This window comes from Trichechus manatus, unplaced genomic scaffold (assembly GCF_000243295.1).
Source record: "Trichechus manatus latirostris isolate Lorelei unplaced genomic scaffold, TriManLat1.0 scaffold00039, whole genome shotgun sequence".
NCBI classification, from domain to species: Eukaryota; Metazoa; Chordata; class Mammalia; order Sirenia; family Trichechidae; genus Trichechus; species Trichechus manatus.
Genome location: NW_004443975.1, coordinates 15,139,472 through 15,157,748, shown reverse-complemented (window position 1 = coordinate 15,157,748; position 18,277 = coordinate 15,139,472). Strand labels below are relative to the sequence as shown.

The following is an 18,277-nucleotide window of genomic DNA, read 5'->3' as shown; positions in this document are numbered from 1 at the left end:
CATCACACTATCAGAAAGTGGCATCAAGAGAAGCGAACAAAGGCCGAGAGTCCTGTGTGACAGCTGACTCGGAAGGAGGCACACATGCCGGGGAGCACAAAGGGCGAGCCCAGGAAGCCGCCTGAGGTGGTGAGGAAGGGCTTCACAGGGGAGGTAACAGCTTGAGCTGAGACTCGAAAAATGATTGTGAACTTTCCAGGCATAGCAGGTCTAGAGAGAAGAAATAAGCTGGACAAAGAGACTGGGCTTGAGAGAATGAGGTGTGCTGGGGCACAGTAAGAAAGGCTGGCACCTGTGGGGTGCAGGGAGGAGAGAACAAGGTGTGCTGGGGCACAGTAAGAAAGGCTGGCACTTGTGGGGTGCGAGGAGTTGAGAACAAGGTGTGCTGGGGCATGGTAAGAAAGGCTGGCACCTGTGGGGTGCTGGGAGGTGAGAGCGATGGAGGAGGCAGCCTTGCTTAAGAGTTAGGGTTTTATCCTAAAGGCAGACGGAGCCATTGAGGGAGTTAGACTGAGGGAGCGACAAGACCAGATTAACGTTTAGATAGTCTGCCATTATTAGTACTAAAAGAATACTCAGGCGCTGGTGGGAAGAATTCAGGGCAGGGCAGGGCTCTGTCTGTGTGCAGGATGAAGGATTGATAAAAGGGCAGCTGGAGAAAGAGCTTGCACTAGGGAAAGGGCTGACTTGTTTTTTCTCAGGTAGCTGAAGAACTCAGCCATGAGAACTCCTGGGGAGGTGATGCAAGGCCTATTGCTTCGAAGACCTAAAACACCTGCTGTATTTTTCCCCTTATATCTGTGTATCCCAAAAGCACACGCTCACTTGTATAATTGTCATCATTTAATCCAGTGTGAATTGAGATTACCAGAATGTTTCCACATATGGCTAGCTTCCTAGTAGCTGAGAGGTAACCTACACAATTGTGTTCTTTTCTTGAAATGTTTTTCTGGAAGCTGGAAGCTGTTCTTTCTATTACTCTCTTTTCTCCTTTTATCTCTCTTTCTGGGACGTACCTGGAGACCAGGAGTACTGACCCAGGAAAAATATTGTTCAGATTAAGAATTGACCTTTTAGCAAATTGCAGAACCCACAGCCTTGACTATATTGCTATTGTTGTTGTTGTTATTAGGTGCCGTCGAGTCAGTTCTGACTCATATTGATCCTGTAGGACAGAGTAGAACTGCCCCACAGGGCTTCAAAGGAGTGGCTGGTGGATTTGAACTGCTGACCTTTTGGTTAGCAGCCGAGTTCTTAACCACTATGCCATCAGGGCTCCATTAATATTAATATGATATTTAATGGATATTCATTTAATGTTTCAGTTAGTGAAACATTCATTAAAGAGGAGGGGCGAATTTGTCAAGGTCTAAGAGGTGTTTGCGTGCTTCTCAGCTGACCTTACTGCTCTGTGAATAATGCATGGAATAGCCTTGCTGTTTTCCCTTGGCATGAGTCATGTCTGCTGTGTGCCAGGCACTGCGCTTCCTTGTGCTCTTACATCTTTTGGAGATGTAGATTATTGTTGTCTTCTTGGGGCATATTTAATGAAAATATAACATCTTTGATTTCTGTGCCATCAAAGAGCTCAAAATGTCTTGCAAATTTTATATGTCAGATGCTCGAGTGATTATTAAACCCTTTTTGAAATTAACTGACCGACTCAGGCTTACTGTGCTGCTGAGTTGATGTTCATGAAAAGCAGACAGACTCACACATACCAGGCTTAGCGGGAGGAAACCGTAGATGACCGTGAGTAACTGAAGCTCCCACTAAGGTTGGCTGCCCGTCGTGTTGGTCCATGCAAATATTGTGTCTTGAAAATGGCAGGTTTTGGCTTGTGATCAGCGAGGAAGGGAACATGGTTACAGCTCGACAAGAACCTCGTCTGGTCCTGATTTCCCTAACCTGTGACGGAGACTCCCTGACCCTCAGTGCAGCCTACACCAAGGACCTGCTGCTGCCCGTCAGAACGCCCACCACAAACCCAGTGCGCAAGTGCAGGTAAGCAGAGGGCAGGCTTGAGTCTTGACGGCTTGCGTGGGTGTTTCTTTCAAAAAACGTGCACTATGGAGAGAATCCTGGGAAACAGTACCGATTATGAGCTATGTTTTTGCAAGTGTACTACATGCAGGGCCACGTCATCTGCATCATGAAGAAGATCTAAAAGAAGGAAAAATGACTTCAGAAGTAGCTTCAGAAGCCTGTGTTCTTGTGGGCATGAGGGACATGAAAGTCGTATGTAGAAAATCATGAGGCAAAAGCATGTTGATGTGTCAGCAAGAGAAGAATAATCTGTGGTGTAAAGAATTTAACTTTACCCAAAGTAATTTGGTCTTTGCCCTTGGTTCTCGAGAGATACCTCTAAGCCCTTGTAATTTCCTGAGTAATTGAGGTGCTTTTGTTACCTAGGCTTCCAGACCACACTTGAGGGTTTGTGCTGAGGACTGGGGCTGGCCTAGCCAGAGAGACTACTATGTGACCTGTTATCAGCTGACTTCAGGGAGGGGAGGCATGATTCGGCCAACCATGCCTATGCAGCGAGGCCCCAGTCATGACTACGAAGCCAATAAAGGCTCTGGGCACGGAAGCTCCATGGGCTTCCTGGTAGGTGCAAGACGTCGGTGCCAGTGGGAAGGTAGTGCACCCCCTTCTGGGACGTGGAAGGTCTGCGCTGAGAACTCTCCTAGACCTTGCCCTATATGTTTCTTCATTTGCATCCTTTTCACAGTAATAAAACTGTAATTGTAAGTATAGGGCTTTCTGTTAGTTCTGTAGTCATTCCAGTGAACTATTAGACCGGAGAGCGTAATGGGAGTCAGCAGGGCAAAAGTGAGGGGTCTGTGGTTGGCATCCTGAAGCCAATGGTAGTAGGAAATCCCCAAATCTGTAGCTAGCATGTTGAGGTGAGGGGGCCTTGAGACTTCCGAGATCCTGGCTGGGATCTAAAGTCTTGGGCAGACTTGGTAATCTGTCCGCTTTTTGAACTTGTGAGGTCTGATCTAGCTCCGGGTCAGAGGAAGAAGTGCTGCATTTAGCTGGTGCCTGAATTGAAGAGAGAAGTGGAAAAAGTGAATTCGATATATTTATTTGAGATTTTTTCCTGCTTATAATTACGCAAAAGGATAAAGGACAAATATGAGGTGGGAGTGATTGAAGGAGGTGTCCTGAATGAGGTGAGATTAAATCTACCCATGTGTTAGCACAGGACTCGCTCAGTGATACCTGGAATGACTGCCTACCGTCCAAACCTGAATTAGGAGAAGGGGTCACAAATGCCCTCGTGACCTGTGGTATTCAGTTCTAATGAAAGGCAGTTCAGAAATAGAAAAGAACGGCTGCATCCAGGAAGAGTGAACCAGCTTGCAGACACTCACCCGCCCGCCCGTCCATATCATAGATAGAGCGGAGAGTCAGCCAGGAGGGCACTCTGTACAAGTGCTGCTTCCTCAGGATTTGAAGGGCTGCAAAGGAGAAATTATTCCAGAAAAAATTGCTTTGCTTCTAAGAAATCTTGTCTAGATTTGAGTTTTCATTCCATTGTGGGAAAAGTAAAGTTTAGTCTAATTATACTGTTGTTATAGCGTCTGCGTTTTGAATTGAAACGCAATGTGAATGTCATATGTAATCCATAGCGTCCCACATAAAATTTGTTAGGTCAGAAATGTAGTTAGCTGAAAAATACGTAAATTCCCCCAAGTTTGTAAAATGCAATACCGGTATAATTTATATAATATCTTAGAGGTTTAAACATAATGTTTTGATTTTTATTTGGTTGTTTTTCTTATTTTAAAAGTAATACAATTCATTGTTGAGAAAATGGAAAATACCAGAAAAAAAAAAAACACCGAGATAACTGAAATTCATATTTTGGCATATTTTACTTCAGCCTCTATGGCTAATACTTTTAAACCAAGTTGAAATAATACCCCTCCCCCCGCAAAAAAAAGCCTTGGATGCTGTTTTCATACTTAAGTTGATACGTTGAACATTTTTTCATATTGTTAAAAAATCTTCAAAAGTACCATTTTTATATAGAACGAAATCCTAATTCACAAAAAAAGACCAGACTTACTGGTCTGACAGAGACTGGAGAAACCCTGAGGATATGGCCCCTGGACACCCTTTTAACTCAGTACTGAAGTCACTCCTGAGGTTTACCCTTCAGCCAAAGATTAGACAGGTCTATAAAACAAAATGAGCTTAAATGGGCACACCAGCCCAGGGGCAAGGATGAGAAGGCAGGAGGGGACAGGAAGGCTGATAATGGTGAAGCCAAGGCTGGGAAGGGGAAAGTGTTGACACGTTGTGGGGTGGGTTGGCAACCAATGCCACAAAACAATATGTGTATTGATTGCTTAGTGAGAAACTAGTTTGCTCTGTAAACCTTGATCGAAAGCATAATTTAAAAAAAAAAAAAGATTACGCCCTTGGAAACCCTGTGAGCCAGTTCTACTCTGTCCTAAAAGGTTGCTATGAGTCGGAATCAACTGGAAGGCAGTGGATTTTTTTTTTTTTTAAGTACCTCCCCTACCCCCTGGGTGGGGGGAAGTACCATTTTTAAGGTTGACATATTATTTCGTTGTTGGAGTGTTCTCTACCATGGCCTATGATTAATATTTTGGTTTGTTTTCAGCTTTTTCCAGGAATGAAGAGTATTCTTTGTTCATGTATCTTATTATTACTTCCTTAGGGAAAAAATTCTAGCAGTGGTTTTGCTAAAAACAAGAGTGTGGATTCTACAGACTTTGATACAAGTTGCTGAATTGTTTTGTACCAGTGTATGAGCCTGTCTATTGCATTCTAACCCAGGATATTTAAAAGCGTTTTGTCATTTTTGTGGGCAAGAATGATAATAACTTGTTGATTGAATTTTCGTTTTTGCTTGAATGAGGCAAGCCTTTTAATATACTTACTGGCAGCTTGTACTTCATGTTTGCTTGTCCATAGCCTGGTTCGTGTGTGTTTGCCATGGTTAGATACATACCCGTACTTTTTTATAGTTTAAAAAAATATTTTTTTCATTTAATTTTTAATTCATTTGGAATTGTGTGGAAACTTTTCTCATTTTTCATGGTCTCATACTGCCTTTTTGGTCCATGCCCCAAAGACTAAACAAGGGCTTGTTTGGAAATTGCAATGGCAAGAAGGCTTAGCCGTGCTGCAGAAGTTCACAGACTCTACGCAGAGATCAGAAGGACCATCTGGGGCTCCGCATTGCTTTGACTTCCAATGCCCTTCTCTTGTGAAGCAGTTGTAACCTCAGCCTGCAGTTTTCTAAAGATGTCTGATGAGTTAGTGGGGCCCTGGGTCACCTTCGGAAGGTCATGATCACAGCCAGCACACCTGTTTTCACGGCTGAGATTGTTAACTCGATTTTCTTACTAACCAGGCCAGCCACTAAGGGGATAGAGAGAATGAAGGCCTTTAAATGGATTATTCAGGCAAACAGTCTCAGACCATGTCTAAATTATCCTCGTCAAAGAATTTTAGGTGCATTTGGAATTTGTTTTGTTTTCTTGGACTCTTTCGGGCAGTCGATAGAATTCTGGGCCCAGGGACACAGTGCAGGCTGCTTAGAGCTCGGAACAAGTGGAGGAGGAAGAAGAACGTAGACCCAGGGTAGAGAGGGGTAAGAAGAAACTCAACCTGCCCATGCAAAGGCCTCCTCAGGTCCTGATGTTTGTGAACCCCGGGGCCCACACATGGAGGTTGCAATGGAAATCAGTGTCAGGCAAAGGGGGAAGACATTGATGATTTTTTAATACCCCAAGAGAGATGCAAATGCTTTAACTCAGTAAAAATAATTATTGCCAACTGAGCCTTAAGAAATTTAAGCAGCCTTCTTCCCCACCCTCATTGAAGAGCACTGGCTAGGTGGCTGAATGGCAGGCCTAGGGCCTGGGGGGTGGTCAGGGTTTGACTCTGGAGGGTGGTGGGGGGGTGAGGCGATTTGCAAGCACAGCCACCAACAGAGGCCCACCTAACAAGGGGTGACCTTCACAGCTGGCTCCAAACATACATTTTGCAAATGCTGCTATTACCCAAGATAGTTCGGAAATTAACGTAGTAGATGTTAAACAACACACACGTACACACACACACACACACACTCACACTAACCCTCTCACACAAACTCAGTTCTGGAAATCTTCACCCTCTTACGGTGGATTTGATTTTTAGAAAAAGCAAAAAAGTCATTTGGAGCTCCGCCTGGTAAAGAAGGAGGTGGTCAAGCTGTGTAGGCCCGTTTTTTTGGTTGAAGAGGAGGTTTGACTTAAGTAGTCAGCCTCCGTTCTTGAGAACCTTCGAGGCTATTGTGGTTAATGCTAGAATGATTCTGTTGCTTCCCAAGGGGACTGCTGTGGGAGGTGGTACCTGTTCGAATGTGTGGCTTTGGCATACATGCTATTCCTTTAATTTATTCTTCGTCTTGACCCAGAAAGGAGGAAGGCAGATGTTCCTGGTGTTTGTTGATAAACAGGTGTCACGACTTCACAGCCCCTGACCCTTAGGAGGTTAGTTTAGGGTGTGTGGAGTGAAGCGTGTGAGAACGCATCAAACCATAGTCTCTGGTACTGCAATGCCTATATGCATGTTATACCTCAGTGAAAAGTTTTTAAAAATTCATGCACATTTCGAGCGCAGCTAATCTCACTGCTTAATGTAGTAACCCGGGCAGTCTTGGTAACAATTTGCTCATTTTATGTAAAGAGCAATTAAATAAAATTATATAAAATTCAAGATAGTGTATGCATAGTATATTTTTATAATATAGTAATGGATGCTTTCTATATGAAGAGAACTGGAAATAACTGGAAAAAAATAAGGTCATCACTACCACCTACTGAGCAGATCCCAAACCCAAGAATTATTTTGGGGGAGTTTGTGTAGATTATCCTTAATCCTCAAGGAGCCCTGGTGGTGCAGTGGTTAAGTGCTTAGCTGCTAATCAAAAGGTCGGCAGTTCGAATCTACCAACCACTTCATGGGAGAAAGACATGGCAGTCTGCTTCTGTAAAGATTACGGCCATGGAAACCCTATGGGGCCACTATGAGTTGGAATTGACTGACGGCAACGGGTTTTTGGTATTTCTAATCTTCACAACAAGACTGTTCTTTTCTCCCCATTTTATGGATGAAGAAGCTGAAGCGCAGGTAAGTAATACCCCCAGGTCACAGAGCTTGTCGTTCATGGAAACAGGAGACACACCTTAGCAGCATCACCTGACTGCCCTGCTTTTTCCCAAATGCTGGGCATTCACACACCACCACCATGATTGGTGCAGAATCACAAACCACCTCTACTCTTATTTACTTAATATTTTAAAATTGATTCAGCTTCAAAAAAAAAAAAACTTAAACACATTCATTCAAAAAGGAAAGCTTACCTGACTAGCCATATAATCTGCTACATGTAGAAGGAGTTCCTAGGTGGTGCAAAGGGTTAACACTGCTCGGCTGCTACCTGAAAGGCTGGGAGTTCGAATCCACCCACAGACTCCTTGGAAGAAAGGCCTGGCAATCTACTTAGGAAAAATCAGCCATTAAAATCCCTGTGGAGCACAGTTGTACTCTGACACCCTTGGGGTTGCCATGAGTAGGAGTCAGCTTGCCCCCACCAAAAAAAAAGTAACAAGCGATAAGTATGGTTCAAATAAAGTGTTACCAGATTCTAGCTAGAAACTCTTGCCTACAGAGATCTTGGTGCCTGAGGTCTGTTCTTTCTTTGTTAGAAAGATAACAAAGTAACCTTTGTTAAGGGATTATTATCCAGTCTTGATAGACACTAAAGACCCATTGGCATTCAGCTGAGTTTTCTCCCTCATTCAGAGACCACTTTCTCCCTGTGCAGTTCACCGTTCTGTGATGCCGTGCCCCGGTGCCACCTGCGGTCATCTCTCTACCAGCAGTGGCACTGGGCCTGCACTGCGGGAAGCACGGCCTATACAACAGCATGTCTTCCTCTCTACATAGCAGTGACATACATAGAACTCTCAAATTGTCCAGCACGCAACTTGTGATTTGGGAAGGGGGATTCAAATCCTGCAGTTATTTAAAAACAAAAACAAAAAATCCAGTTGGTGTTGAGTCAATTCTGACTCGTGGCGACCGCATGTATGTCAGAGCAGAACTGTGCTCCATGAGGCTTTCAGTGGTTGATTTTTCAGAAGTAGATTGCCAGGCCTTTCTTCTGAGGCGCCTCTGGGTGAACTCAAGCCACTAACCTCTTGGTTGAACAGCTGACCAGTTAACGGTTTACACCACTTGAGGACTTCATATCACTAGTGGTCAAATCAGTAACACTTAGGTTATTACTGATATCTGTCATGTTTTAGATTTGGAGAACATTTTCACATTATATTAACTACATCTAGTTTTATTAGCATTATACTGGCACAGTATAGTCAGTCCTGTTAATAGAGATTTCTGGTTGCTATCTAGCTGGGTGAACCAGATTTTGCAGTCATTATAAGTTTGTCTTGTACTACTACATTAGCTGTCTTCTGGAAGACTCCGTATATTTTCAAATATATAATCTCATTTTATCCTCCCTATAGTCCTTTGGGGAGCCCTGGTGGTGCAGTGGTTAAAGCACTCAGCAGCTAACCGAAAGGTCGGCAGTTCTAACCCACCAGCCGTTCTGTGGGAGGAAGATGTGGCAGTCTTCTTCCATAAAGATTTACAGCCTTGGAAGCTCTATGGGACAGTTCTACTCTGTCCTGTAGGGTCACTGTGAGTAGGAATCAACGGGTTTGGTTTGGTATAGTTCTTTGGAGGAGCCCTGGTGGCACAGTGGTTAAGTGCTTGGCTGCTAACCGAAAGTTCGGTGGTTTGAACCCACCAGCTACTTCTCAAGAGAAAGATGTGGCAGTTTCTGTAAAGATTACAGCCTTGGAAACCCTATGAGGCAGTTCTACTCTGTCCTACAGGGTCACTATGAGTCGGAATCTACTTGACAACAGGTTTTCGGATTCCTTTGAGGCAGCGAGCCACAGCCGTGCATCGCTGCTTTAAAATGGGGAGAAAACCAAACCAGTTGCTGTTGAGTCTGACTCATGACAACCTCACGTGAGTAACAATAGAACTGTGCTCCATAAGGTTTTCGATGGCTGTGATCTTTTGCATGTAGATCACCAGGACTTTCTTCTGAGGCACCTCTGGGTGGATTTAAACCACCACCCTTTCGGTCAGTAGTCAAGTGCTTAACCATTTGTACCACCCAGGGACTCAACAGTGGGGAAAGTGAGGCTTCAGACCTTCAGTGAGGCTTCCAGAGTGGCTCAGAGGTGGGGCTGGGGCTCCACCTCTGGCTCCTGATGGAGAAGGGGTGACAACAACATCACAGCTTGGTGTAGCTCTTCTGATAGGTGTAGGACGTGCGAGGGACCCAAGATCTTCAAAGCCACGTCCATCCTTTGCTCCTGCCTTCCCTGCAGAGTGCACGGCCTGGAGATAGAGGGCAGGGACTGTGGCGATACCGCTGCCGAGTGGATAACCAGCTTCCTGAAGACGCAGCCCTACCGCCTGGTGCGCTTTGAGCCTCACATGCGGCCAAGAAATCCTCACCAAATAGAGGACGTGTTCCCGCCCGCCGAGAAGGTCAGAGGAGCAGCCCGTGGCTTTAGGCTTGGGGTGTCCTGTGCAGGAAGGCTTCCTCCCAGGGTGGAGAGCCGTCTGCTTCCAACCCATCAGGCCCCAGGTGGCACCTCTGTGATGAGCACAGCTCTGGCTTTTTCCCAGGTGGACACCTGGACAGTGACTGGGGATCACAAGCCATAGGCAAGAATAAGGGCCTTCCCCTGGGAGCCCTAGCTGTGTTTCTTGATTTGGGGATTCACTTGCATTTTTGCCCATGAGCACTTATCTTCCTATTTATGTAACGATTTTGGTGCCAATATCATTTCAAAACTCTTCTACATAAGGGTCTTATTCAATCCATTCTGTAGTTGCATGCGGAGTCCGGAATTTTTACTTTCTGAGCTCCACAGGTTGCAGCTGGGTGTCAGACTGCAGTTGTGCAAATGGGTGTGGGTATGGACATCCCTGGACTTAAAATTAATCAGACCGGCCCTAAAAGGAATAAAAAAACCCAAAACCAAACCCGTTGCTATCGAGTCGATTCCGATTCATAGCGACCCTATAGGACAGAGTAGAACTGCCCCATAGGGTTTCCAAGGAGCAGCTGGTGGGTTCGAACTGGCGACCTTTTGATTAGCAGCCAAGTTTTTAACCACTGCGCCACCAGGGCTCCAAAAGGAATAAGGTGGTAAGAATTCGTAATAAAAGTAAAGTTGGGAGCAACAAGCCCTACTTTACTATGGATATTTTTTAAAAAATTATGGTCAGCGTAAGTGCATAACATTTATTTACAGGTTGCATAAAAAAATAAGTGTCCATGGAATTAATGAATGTTTTTATTAAATATGGTGAGAGCCCTCGTGTTGCAGTGATTAAGCTCTCAGCTGCTAACTGAAAGGTCAGCAGTTCGAACCCACCAGCTGCTGTACGGGAGAGAGATGTAGCAGTCTGCCTCTGTAAAGATTACAGCCTTGGAAACCCTACGGGGCAGGTCCACTCTGTCCTATGGGGTCGCTATGAATTGGAGTCGGCTCCACAGCAACAGGTTTGGTTGTTGGTTTTTATCAAATATAATGAGGTCATCAAGCCCATGAAGCATGTGAGAACATAAAGGCTTCCAAAGATGGCGTGATTTCCCCCAGGGCACATACCTAGCAGAAGCTCTGTGATTCTGGAACCATGTTCTCTTCACTCTACCAGGCAGTTCCTGGTATTTGCAAGGTTATTTAAGGCTTCTGAATCACTGTGGTTTTCTATAAAAAAGAACCAGAGAAATACTTAGATGTCGTGTGTGTGTGTGGGTGGGTGGGTGTGTGGGTGGCTGGGTGGGTTTCCAGGTACTAGACAATGTAACCTCTGAGAAGTTCATTTGTTGCCGCCTATGATAAACATTTCTATTTCCTTATCAGATTGCTTACCCTGATGCCAGCCCATTCTTGATTCTTTCTGAGGCATCCTTGGCGGATCTCAACTCCAGACTAGAGAAGAAAGTTAAAGCAACCAACTTCAGGCCCAATATTGTAATTACAGGATGTGGTGTCTATGAAGAGGTAATTCTATGTCTTCCTTGCCCCTTGTTCTTGTTGTTGCCATCAAGTTAGCTCTGACTCATGGTGACCTTGTGTATAACAAGGAAACATTACTCAGTCCTGTACCATCTTCATGATCATTGTTGATACGTTGATATGTTGGAGTCCATTGCTGCAGCTGTTGCATAGTTCATCTCATTGAGGGTTTCTCTTGTTTTCACTGACCTTCTCCTTTACCAAACATGATGTCCTTTTTTAGTGATTGGTCTTTACTGGTGACGGGTCCAATGTCATCGTTACTTCTAAGGAACATTCTGGTTATAGTTCTTCTAAGTCTGATTTGCTCATTCTTGCAGCCCGTGGTATATTTGATATTCTTTGTCAATTCCACAGTTCAACTGCATAAATTCTTCTTCTGTTTTCCTTTTTCATCCACCAGCTTTTGCGCGCGTGTAAAACAATTGGAAAGACCATGGCTTGGGTCAGGCGCACTTCAGTCATCAGAGTGACATCTTTGCTTTTTAACACTTTAAAGAGGTCTTTTGTAGCAAATTTGCCCAATGCAAATTTGATTTCTTGACTGCTGCTTCCATGAACATTGATAGTTGATCCAAGTAGAATGAAAATTGTTGACAATTCAGTTTTTTATTTCCCACTTATCCTGATGTTATTTATTGATTCAGTTGTGAGAATTTTTGTTTTTTTTCAGAGTTAGGTGTATTCCATATTGAAGGCTGTAGTCTTTGACCTTCATCAGTAAGTGCTTTAAGCCGTCTTCATTTTTGGCAAGCAAGGTTGTGTCATCTGCATAACACAGGTTGTTAATGAGTCTTCCTTCAATCCTGATGCTGCGTTCTTCTTCATATAGTCCAGCTTATTTATTTGTTCTGCATACAGATTGGATAAGTTTATTAAGAAGCTTATTTATTTGTTCAGCATACAGTTTGAATAAGTAAGGTAAAAGGATACAACCCTGCCACACACCTTTTCCAATTTTCACCAGTCAGTATCCCCTTGTTCCGTTTGAAGGACTACCTCTTGACCATGTACAGGTTCCATACGAGCACAAGGAAGTGTTCTGAAATTCCCATTTCAATGCTATCTTTGCAATGTTACCTATAATTTATTATGATCCACATAGTTGAATGCCTTTGCCCTTACCTTGGATTTAAATTTTTTAAAGATATATTCAAGATATGAATCTTAGACATTGTATCAGATTATTCCCAGGGATGCATTATTTACTGACTCTGTATTACACACACACACACACACACAAAAAAAAAAAAAAAACTGGTTGCCGTCAAGTCGACGCTGACTCATGGAGACCCCATGTGTGTCAGAGTAGATCTGTGCTCTGTAGGGTTTTCAATGGCTGATTTTTGGAGATAGATCACCAGGCCTTTCTTCAGAGGCACCTCTGGGTGAATTCGAACCTACAACCTTTTTGTTAGCAGCCAAGTGAGTTAACCATTTTTATCACCCAGGGGCTTCTGTTGACCCTATACTACACAGAAATTCAGTTTTCCGGTTAATTGACACCTAGCAAGTGCAGCCTTCTGTGCGGAGGGTTCAAATATGGATGCGGCAGAGATGCTGCCATCCAGGAGGCAACTCAGGGCCTGAGCCTCTAGGGAGAATTCCAAGTACGCAGATTTGTTTTAGAGCCAAATTTACTTCGTGGAGAACAGATGATCTGTGGGACCATGGAACGAGGAAAGCGCGTGCTCACGTCTTGTGAGAGCTGAGCCTCCTGTTTCATACATGAGTCTCTTGGGGAGTCAGGCATTTATCGCGTGGCTTCCGGGTGAGAGAGTCGTTGCCTAAGAGCTAAGACGGTAGTGCTCTAGAACACTTCCAGCGCCACCTTCAGTCTGCCCGCGGAGGTCTGCGTTGTGACTTGGCATGCAGGGCCCCGATACTTGGTTTCCCTTGTTCCACATGATTCTGGAAGCAGATTTACCTTTCTAATTGTCTTTGGATACTTCATTTGATTTTCTCCCTAGTCCTTCATAAAGGCAGAGTTTTGTGGCCTAGATGTTTGGTTGGTCTCAGCCAGCTGTGGATAATCCACAGAGGGACTAGCACTCAGCTGAGAATTCAGGAGTTCTGGTCATGCCTGGTGTTTGTATATGGGAAGGGAAAGGTCAAGGGATGGGAAAGTGGTCCTCACCTCTGCCCATTTCCTTGTGTAATAGGCAAGAGTAGAGTCCAAGCAACTGAGTTCTAACCCCTTCTGCTCATGGGAAATAATTTTGACTTTCAGTTTTGTTGGGACAGGAACAAAACCCATTGTCATCCAGTAGGTCCTGACTCATAGCAACCCTACAGGACAGAGTAGAACTGCCTCACAGAGTTTCCAAGACTGTAATCTTTATGGGAGCAGACTGCCACATCTTTCTCCCTAGAAGTGGAGACCTTTCAGTCAGCAGGTGAGCACTTAACAACCTCACCCCCAGGGCTCCTTGTGAGAGGCAGCAAGGTGCGCTGAAAGAGAAGCAAGCTAGGAACCAGAAGGTCTAAGGTCGGGCTTCAGCTCCATCACTGACTTCTGCGTGTCTTGGTATAATCCTTCTAAGCACCATTTACCTTGTCTAGAAAATGTAATGATAATTTCTGCCTAGATTACCTAGAACCTAGACTACCTTCTACTCTACACTTCTGGATTACCTAGAGCCTTTGTTGAAGGTTCAGTTTAAACAAAGTAATTAATAAGAAGTAAAAATGAAATATGGATCAATGCAGGGTAATAAAAGTATCTCCAAAGTCACCTCTGACATTTTATTTCAAATACCCTTTGCTCAGTCCCAAAGCTGAAGCGTATCATGCCTTCTAAAGATGGAAGAGATCCATATCTGTGCCCATTCCAAAGAAACGTGATCCAATAGACTGTGGAAATTATCCAACAATATCATTAATATCACACACAAGTAAAATTTTGCTGAAGATAATTCAAAAACAGTTGCAGCAGTACATCAACAGGGAACTGCCAGAAATTCAAGCTGGATTCAGAAGAGGAGATGGAACCAGGGATATCATAGCTGATGTCAGATGGATCGTGACTGAAAGCAGAGAATACCAGAAGGATGTTTACCTGTGTTTTATTGACTATGCAAACACACTGGACCATGTGGATCATAACAAATTATGGATAACATTTCAAAGAATGGGAATTCCAGAAGACTTAATTGTGCTCATGAGGAACTTGTACATAGACCAAGAGGCAGTCGTAAAAACAGAACAAGGAGATACCACGTGGTTTAAAATCAGGAAAGGTGTGTGTCAGGATTGTATCCTTTCACCATACTTATTCAGTCTGTATGCTAAGCAAATAATCTGAGAATCTGGACTATATGAAGAAGAACGTGGCATCAGGATTGGTGGAAGACTCATTAGCAACCTTCGATACACAGATGACGCAACCTTGCTTGCTGACAGCGAAGAAGACTTGGAGCACTTACTGATGAAGATCAAAGACTTGACTGTGGATTACATCTCAATATAAAGAAAACAAAAATCCTCACAACTGGACCAATAAGCAACATCACAATAAACACAGAAAATAATTGAAGTTTTTAAGGATTTCATCTTACTTGGATCCACAGTCAGTGCCCATGGAAGCAACAGTCAAGAAATCAAATGATGTTTGCATTGGGCAAATCTGCTGCAAAACACCCGTTTAAAGTGTCAAAAAGCAAAGATGTCACTTTGAGGACTAAAGTGTGCCTGACCTAAGGGTATTTTCAATCACCTCATATGCATGCAAAAGCTGGACAGTGAATAAGGAAGACCTGAGAAGAATTGATGCCTTTGAATTACGATGTTGGTGAAGAATATTGAATATGCCGTGCATTTCTGGAAGAATGAACAAACCCGTCTCTGGAGAAGTACAGCCAGAATGCTCCTTAGAAGCAAGAATGGCAAGCTTTCGTCTCACCTACTTTGGACATGTTATCAGAGGGATCAGTCCCTGGAGAAGGACATCATGATTGGTAAAGCAGAGGGTCAATGAAAAAGAGGAAGACCTTCAACAAGATGGATTGACACAGTGGCTGCAACAACGGGCTCAAACATAGCAGTGATTGTGATGATGATGAAGGACGGGGCAGTGTTTTGTTCTGTTGTACGCAGGGTGACTGTGAGTTGGAACTGACTCGAAGGCACCTAACAACAAGAACAAAGATGGCAGGGCAGCTCCTAGTGCGAGATGAGTGAACTATAGGGGTTATCCCCCGAGAGCCTGAGTCAGCCTGTCCCTCAGTGATAAGGGAGCACTGTCTGTCCTTGCTCGTGTCCACCGCAGGTCAACCTGACGTAGAAGAGGGGGAAAACCCAGTATCAGGCTCACTGACACTCATCTCCCACCAGCTGTCACCAGCCATTTTCTCCAGAGGACTTTCCTTCTTAGGAAAAGAGAAATGAAGAGAGAAGATGTTTATTTAATGCTCATGTCATGCTTTACATATATTGTCTCTTTTATTCATTGCAATGTCCCAGTGAGGTAAAAGTTATCATTCCTGTTTTACTGGGGAAAAAGGAGAGGCTTGGGGAGGGGAGACGGTTTGCCTAAGGCCACACTGCAAGAAGTGGAAGAGCTGAGTGCCCTCCACAAGGACAGAAGGAAGGCTGAGAATTCAGGCTGGAACATCTGCATTCTAAGCCACCTGCTTCAATTAGTGGCCGTACTACCCTGGGCAAGTCACTGAACCCCTGAAGGCTTATGCTTCTTGCAGTTGTAAAATGCAGCTTTATTCAGCTTGCCCCCTCCCCTGATGGGAGCTGGGAGAATCAAGGCAGATACTTTGTGTGAGGACTCTAAGGTGTAGTATGAAGGTAGGAAACGGTCTTATTCCTATAATCAGAGCAATGGCACTTGGCTCGGACATGAGCTTTCTCATGAACTGTGGCCCGCTTTGAGCTTTCGTTCCCCCTGCCGTGATCTCTGGGCCAGTTTCGAAAACATTCCCACTGGCCCTGCTGAAAACATTTTCCACTCCAAGTTCTGAGGTGGGAAGATGAGGCCAGGAGGAGGGCTTCAGACCTCAGAGATTTCTTTGAACTGAATCTCATCCTAGAAGCCTTTATCTCTAACTCTGGGTGTTTTAGAACCCTAATTGGAAGCACTTCATACTTTGAGTTGGGTGTTAATAGACACTGTGGCTGAGTTGGCCTCTTTCTTTGGTGTAATTTACTCATCACACAGTGGTCAGTGCCCCTGCATTCCATGCTCTGGAAAGAGACACATGGGATGGGAAAATGAGGATTTAAGAAAAACAGTTGGTTCTTTTAAGGAGTTCACAGTCCCGGGTGCCAGAGAGGGAAGAGGCCATCACAGCCCAGTGCGACAAGACCAGGGAGGTGGTGAGTGCCGGGTATTCAGCGACCACGAAGGGATATTATTAATACAGGGGTCTGACAGAGAGGCTTTTCAGAGCAGCGACAGGGATGTGATATGTGGGCTCAAGATCGGATCACCCCAGGGCCAGGCCTTGGACCCTTTCTCATCTCCATCTACACTGACGTTCTGGTCTATGTTTTTCAAAACTTTCTATACACTGAGAAGAAAAAAGAGGTTACTGCCTAGTCAACTCCAACTCATGGTGACCCCGTGAGTGTCAGAGTAGAACTGTGCTCCAGAGGGTTTTCAATGGCTGATTTTTCAGAAGCAGATTCCCAGGCCTTTCTTCTGAGGTGCCTCTGGGGGGACTTGAACTGTCAACCTTTCAGTTAGCAGCTGAGCACATCAACTATTTGCACCACCCAGGGACCCCTCTATACACTGAGCACCCCTAATTCATGTCCCCACACCAGAACTTTCCCATGCTCCCTCCACATCTCCACCTGGGTGTCTTGGCTCAACTTTACTGTGTCCAGCATTGAGGGCCAGATTTCCACCCCAAAGCCTGCTCTTCCTAGTCTCACCCGTCTCGGTCTATGGCGGCTCTGAATTCCAAGCTTGGAACCACTCTTGTTCTCCTTTCACTTCCCACATTCAAACAATCAGCCAGTCTTGGTGGCTCTGCCTAACAGCTACTAGAGTCTGACTTCTTCTCATCCTCCTTCACTACCTCCTTGGGCCACGTCACCATCATCTCCCATCTGGTTTGTTGTAACAGCCTCTTAACTAGTCTCCCTGTCTTCACCCATGACCCACTGCACCACCTACTTGGTCTGTTCTTTTATTTTATTTTTTTGTACTTTAGATGAAGGTTTACGGAACAAATAGTTTCTCATTAAATAGTTAGTACACATATTGTTTTATGACAATGGTTAACAACCCCGTGACATGTCAACACTGTCCCTTCTCGACCTTGGGTTCCCTACTACCAGCTCTCTTGTCCCCTGTTCCTGGACTATTGTGCCCCATTAGTCTTGTTTCTTTTTATGGGCCTGTCTATTCTTTGGCTGAACGGTGAACCTCAGGAGTGACTTCATTACTGAGCTAAAAGGGTGTCTGGGGGCCACACTCTTGGGGTTTCTCCAGTCTCTGTCAGGCCAGTGAGTCAGGTCTTTTTATGTGAGTTAGAATTTTGTTCTACATTTTTCTCCAGCTCTGTCCGGGACCCTCTATTGTGATCCCTGTCGGAGCAGTCAGTGGGGGTAGCCAGGCACCATCTAGCTGTGCTGAACTCAGTCTGGTGGAGGTTGTGGTAGTTGTGGTCCATTAGTTCTTTGGACTAATCTTTCCCTTGTATCTTTAGTTTTCTTCATTCTCCCTTGCTCCCAAAGGGGTGAGACCAGTGGAGTATCTTAGATGGCTGCTCACACTACTTGGTCTGTTCTTAACACATGGGTCAAAGTAATCCTGTAAACGTAAGCCACATCATGGCTCTTTTCTTCTCAACTTCATCTCCTCGATTTCCATCTGTCTTCAAATAAAACACAGAGGCCGTTCTACGGCTTTCCAGGCCATATATGACCTCGCTTCCTATCACTCCCCACCTCTTACTCTGCTCCAGCTGCGCTAGCTTCCTTCTTATGGCGGCGCCTTTGTCCTTGCTGATTCCCCCACCTGGCTTGTGGGTCCGTTGTGTGTCTGCAGGACCACGCTGGTTCCTCCTCCTGGCATGAGGTCCCCTCGGGTACCTGCAGGACCACGCTGGTTCCCCCGCCTGGCGTGCGGTCCCCTCGGGTACCTGCAGGACCACGCTGGTTCCCCCGCCTGG

At 44.8% G+C, this 18,277-nt stretch overlaps 1 protein-coding gene across 1 annotated transcript in view; it reads left to right on the top strand.

The window, feature by feature from the left end:
* Positions 1–18,277, top strand: part of LOC101345107 (mitochondrial amidoxime-reducing component 1) — a 36,100-nt gene that overhangs the window by 2,069 nt on the left and 15,754 nt on the right. Inside the window, exons 2-4 of the mRNA XM_004375918.2 lie at positions 1,831–2,004; positions 9,441–9,603; positions 10,992–11,132. Coding sequence (XP_004375975.1) covers positions 1,831–2,004; positions 9,441–9,603; positions 10,992–11,132 — 478 coding nt within the window. The remainder of the gene's footprint in view (positions 1–1,830; positions 2,005–9,440; positions 9,604–10,991; positions 11,133–18,277) is intronic.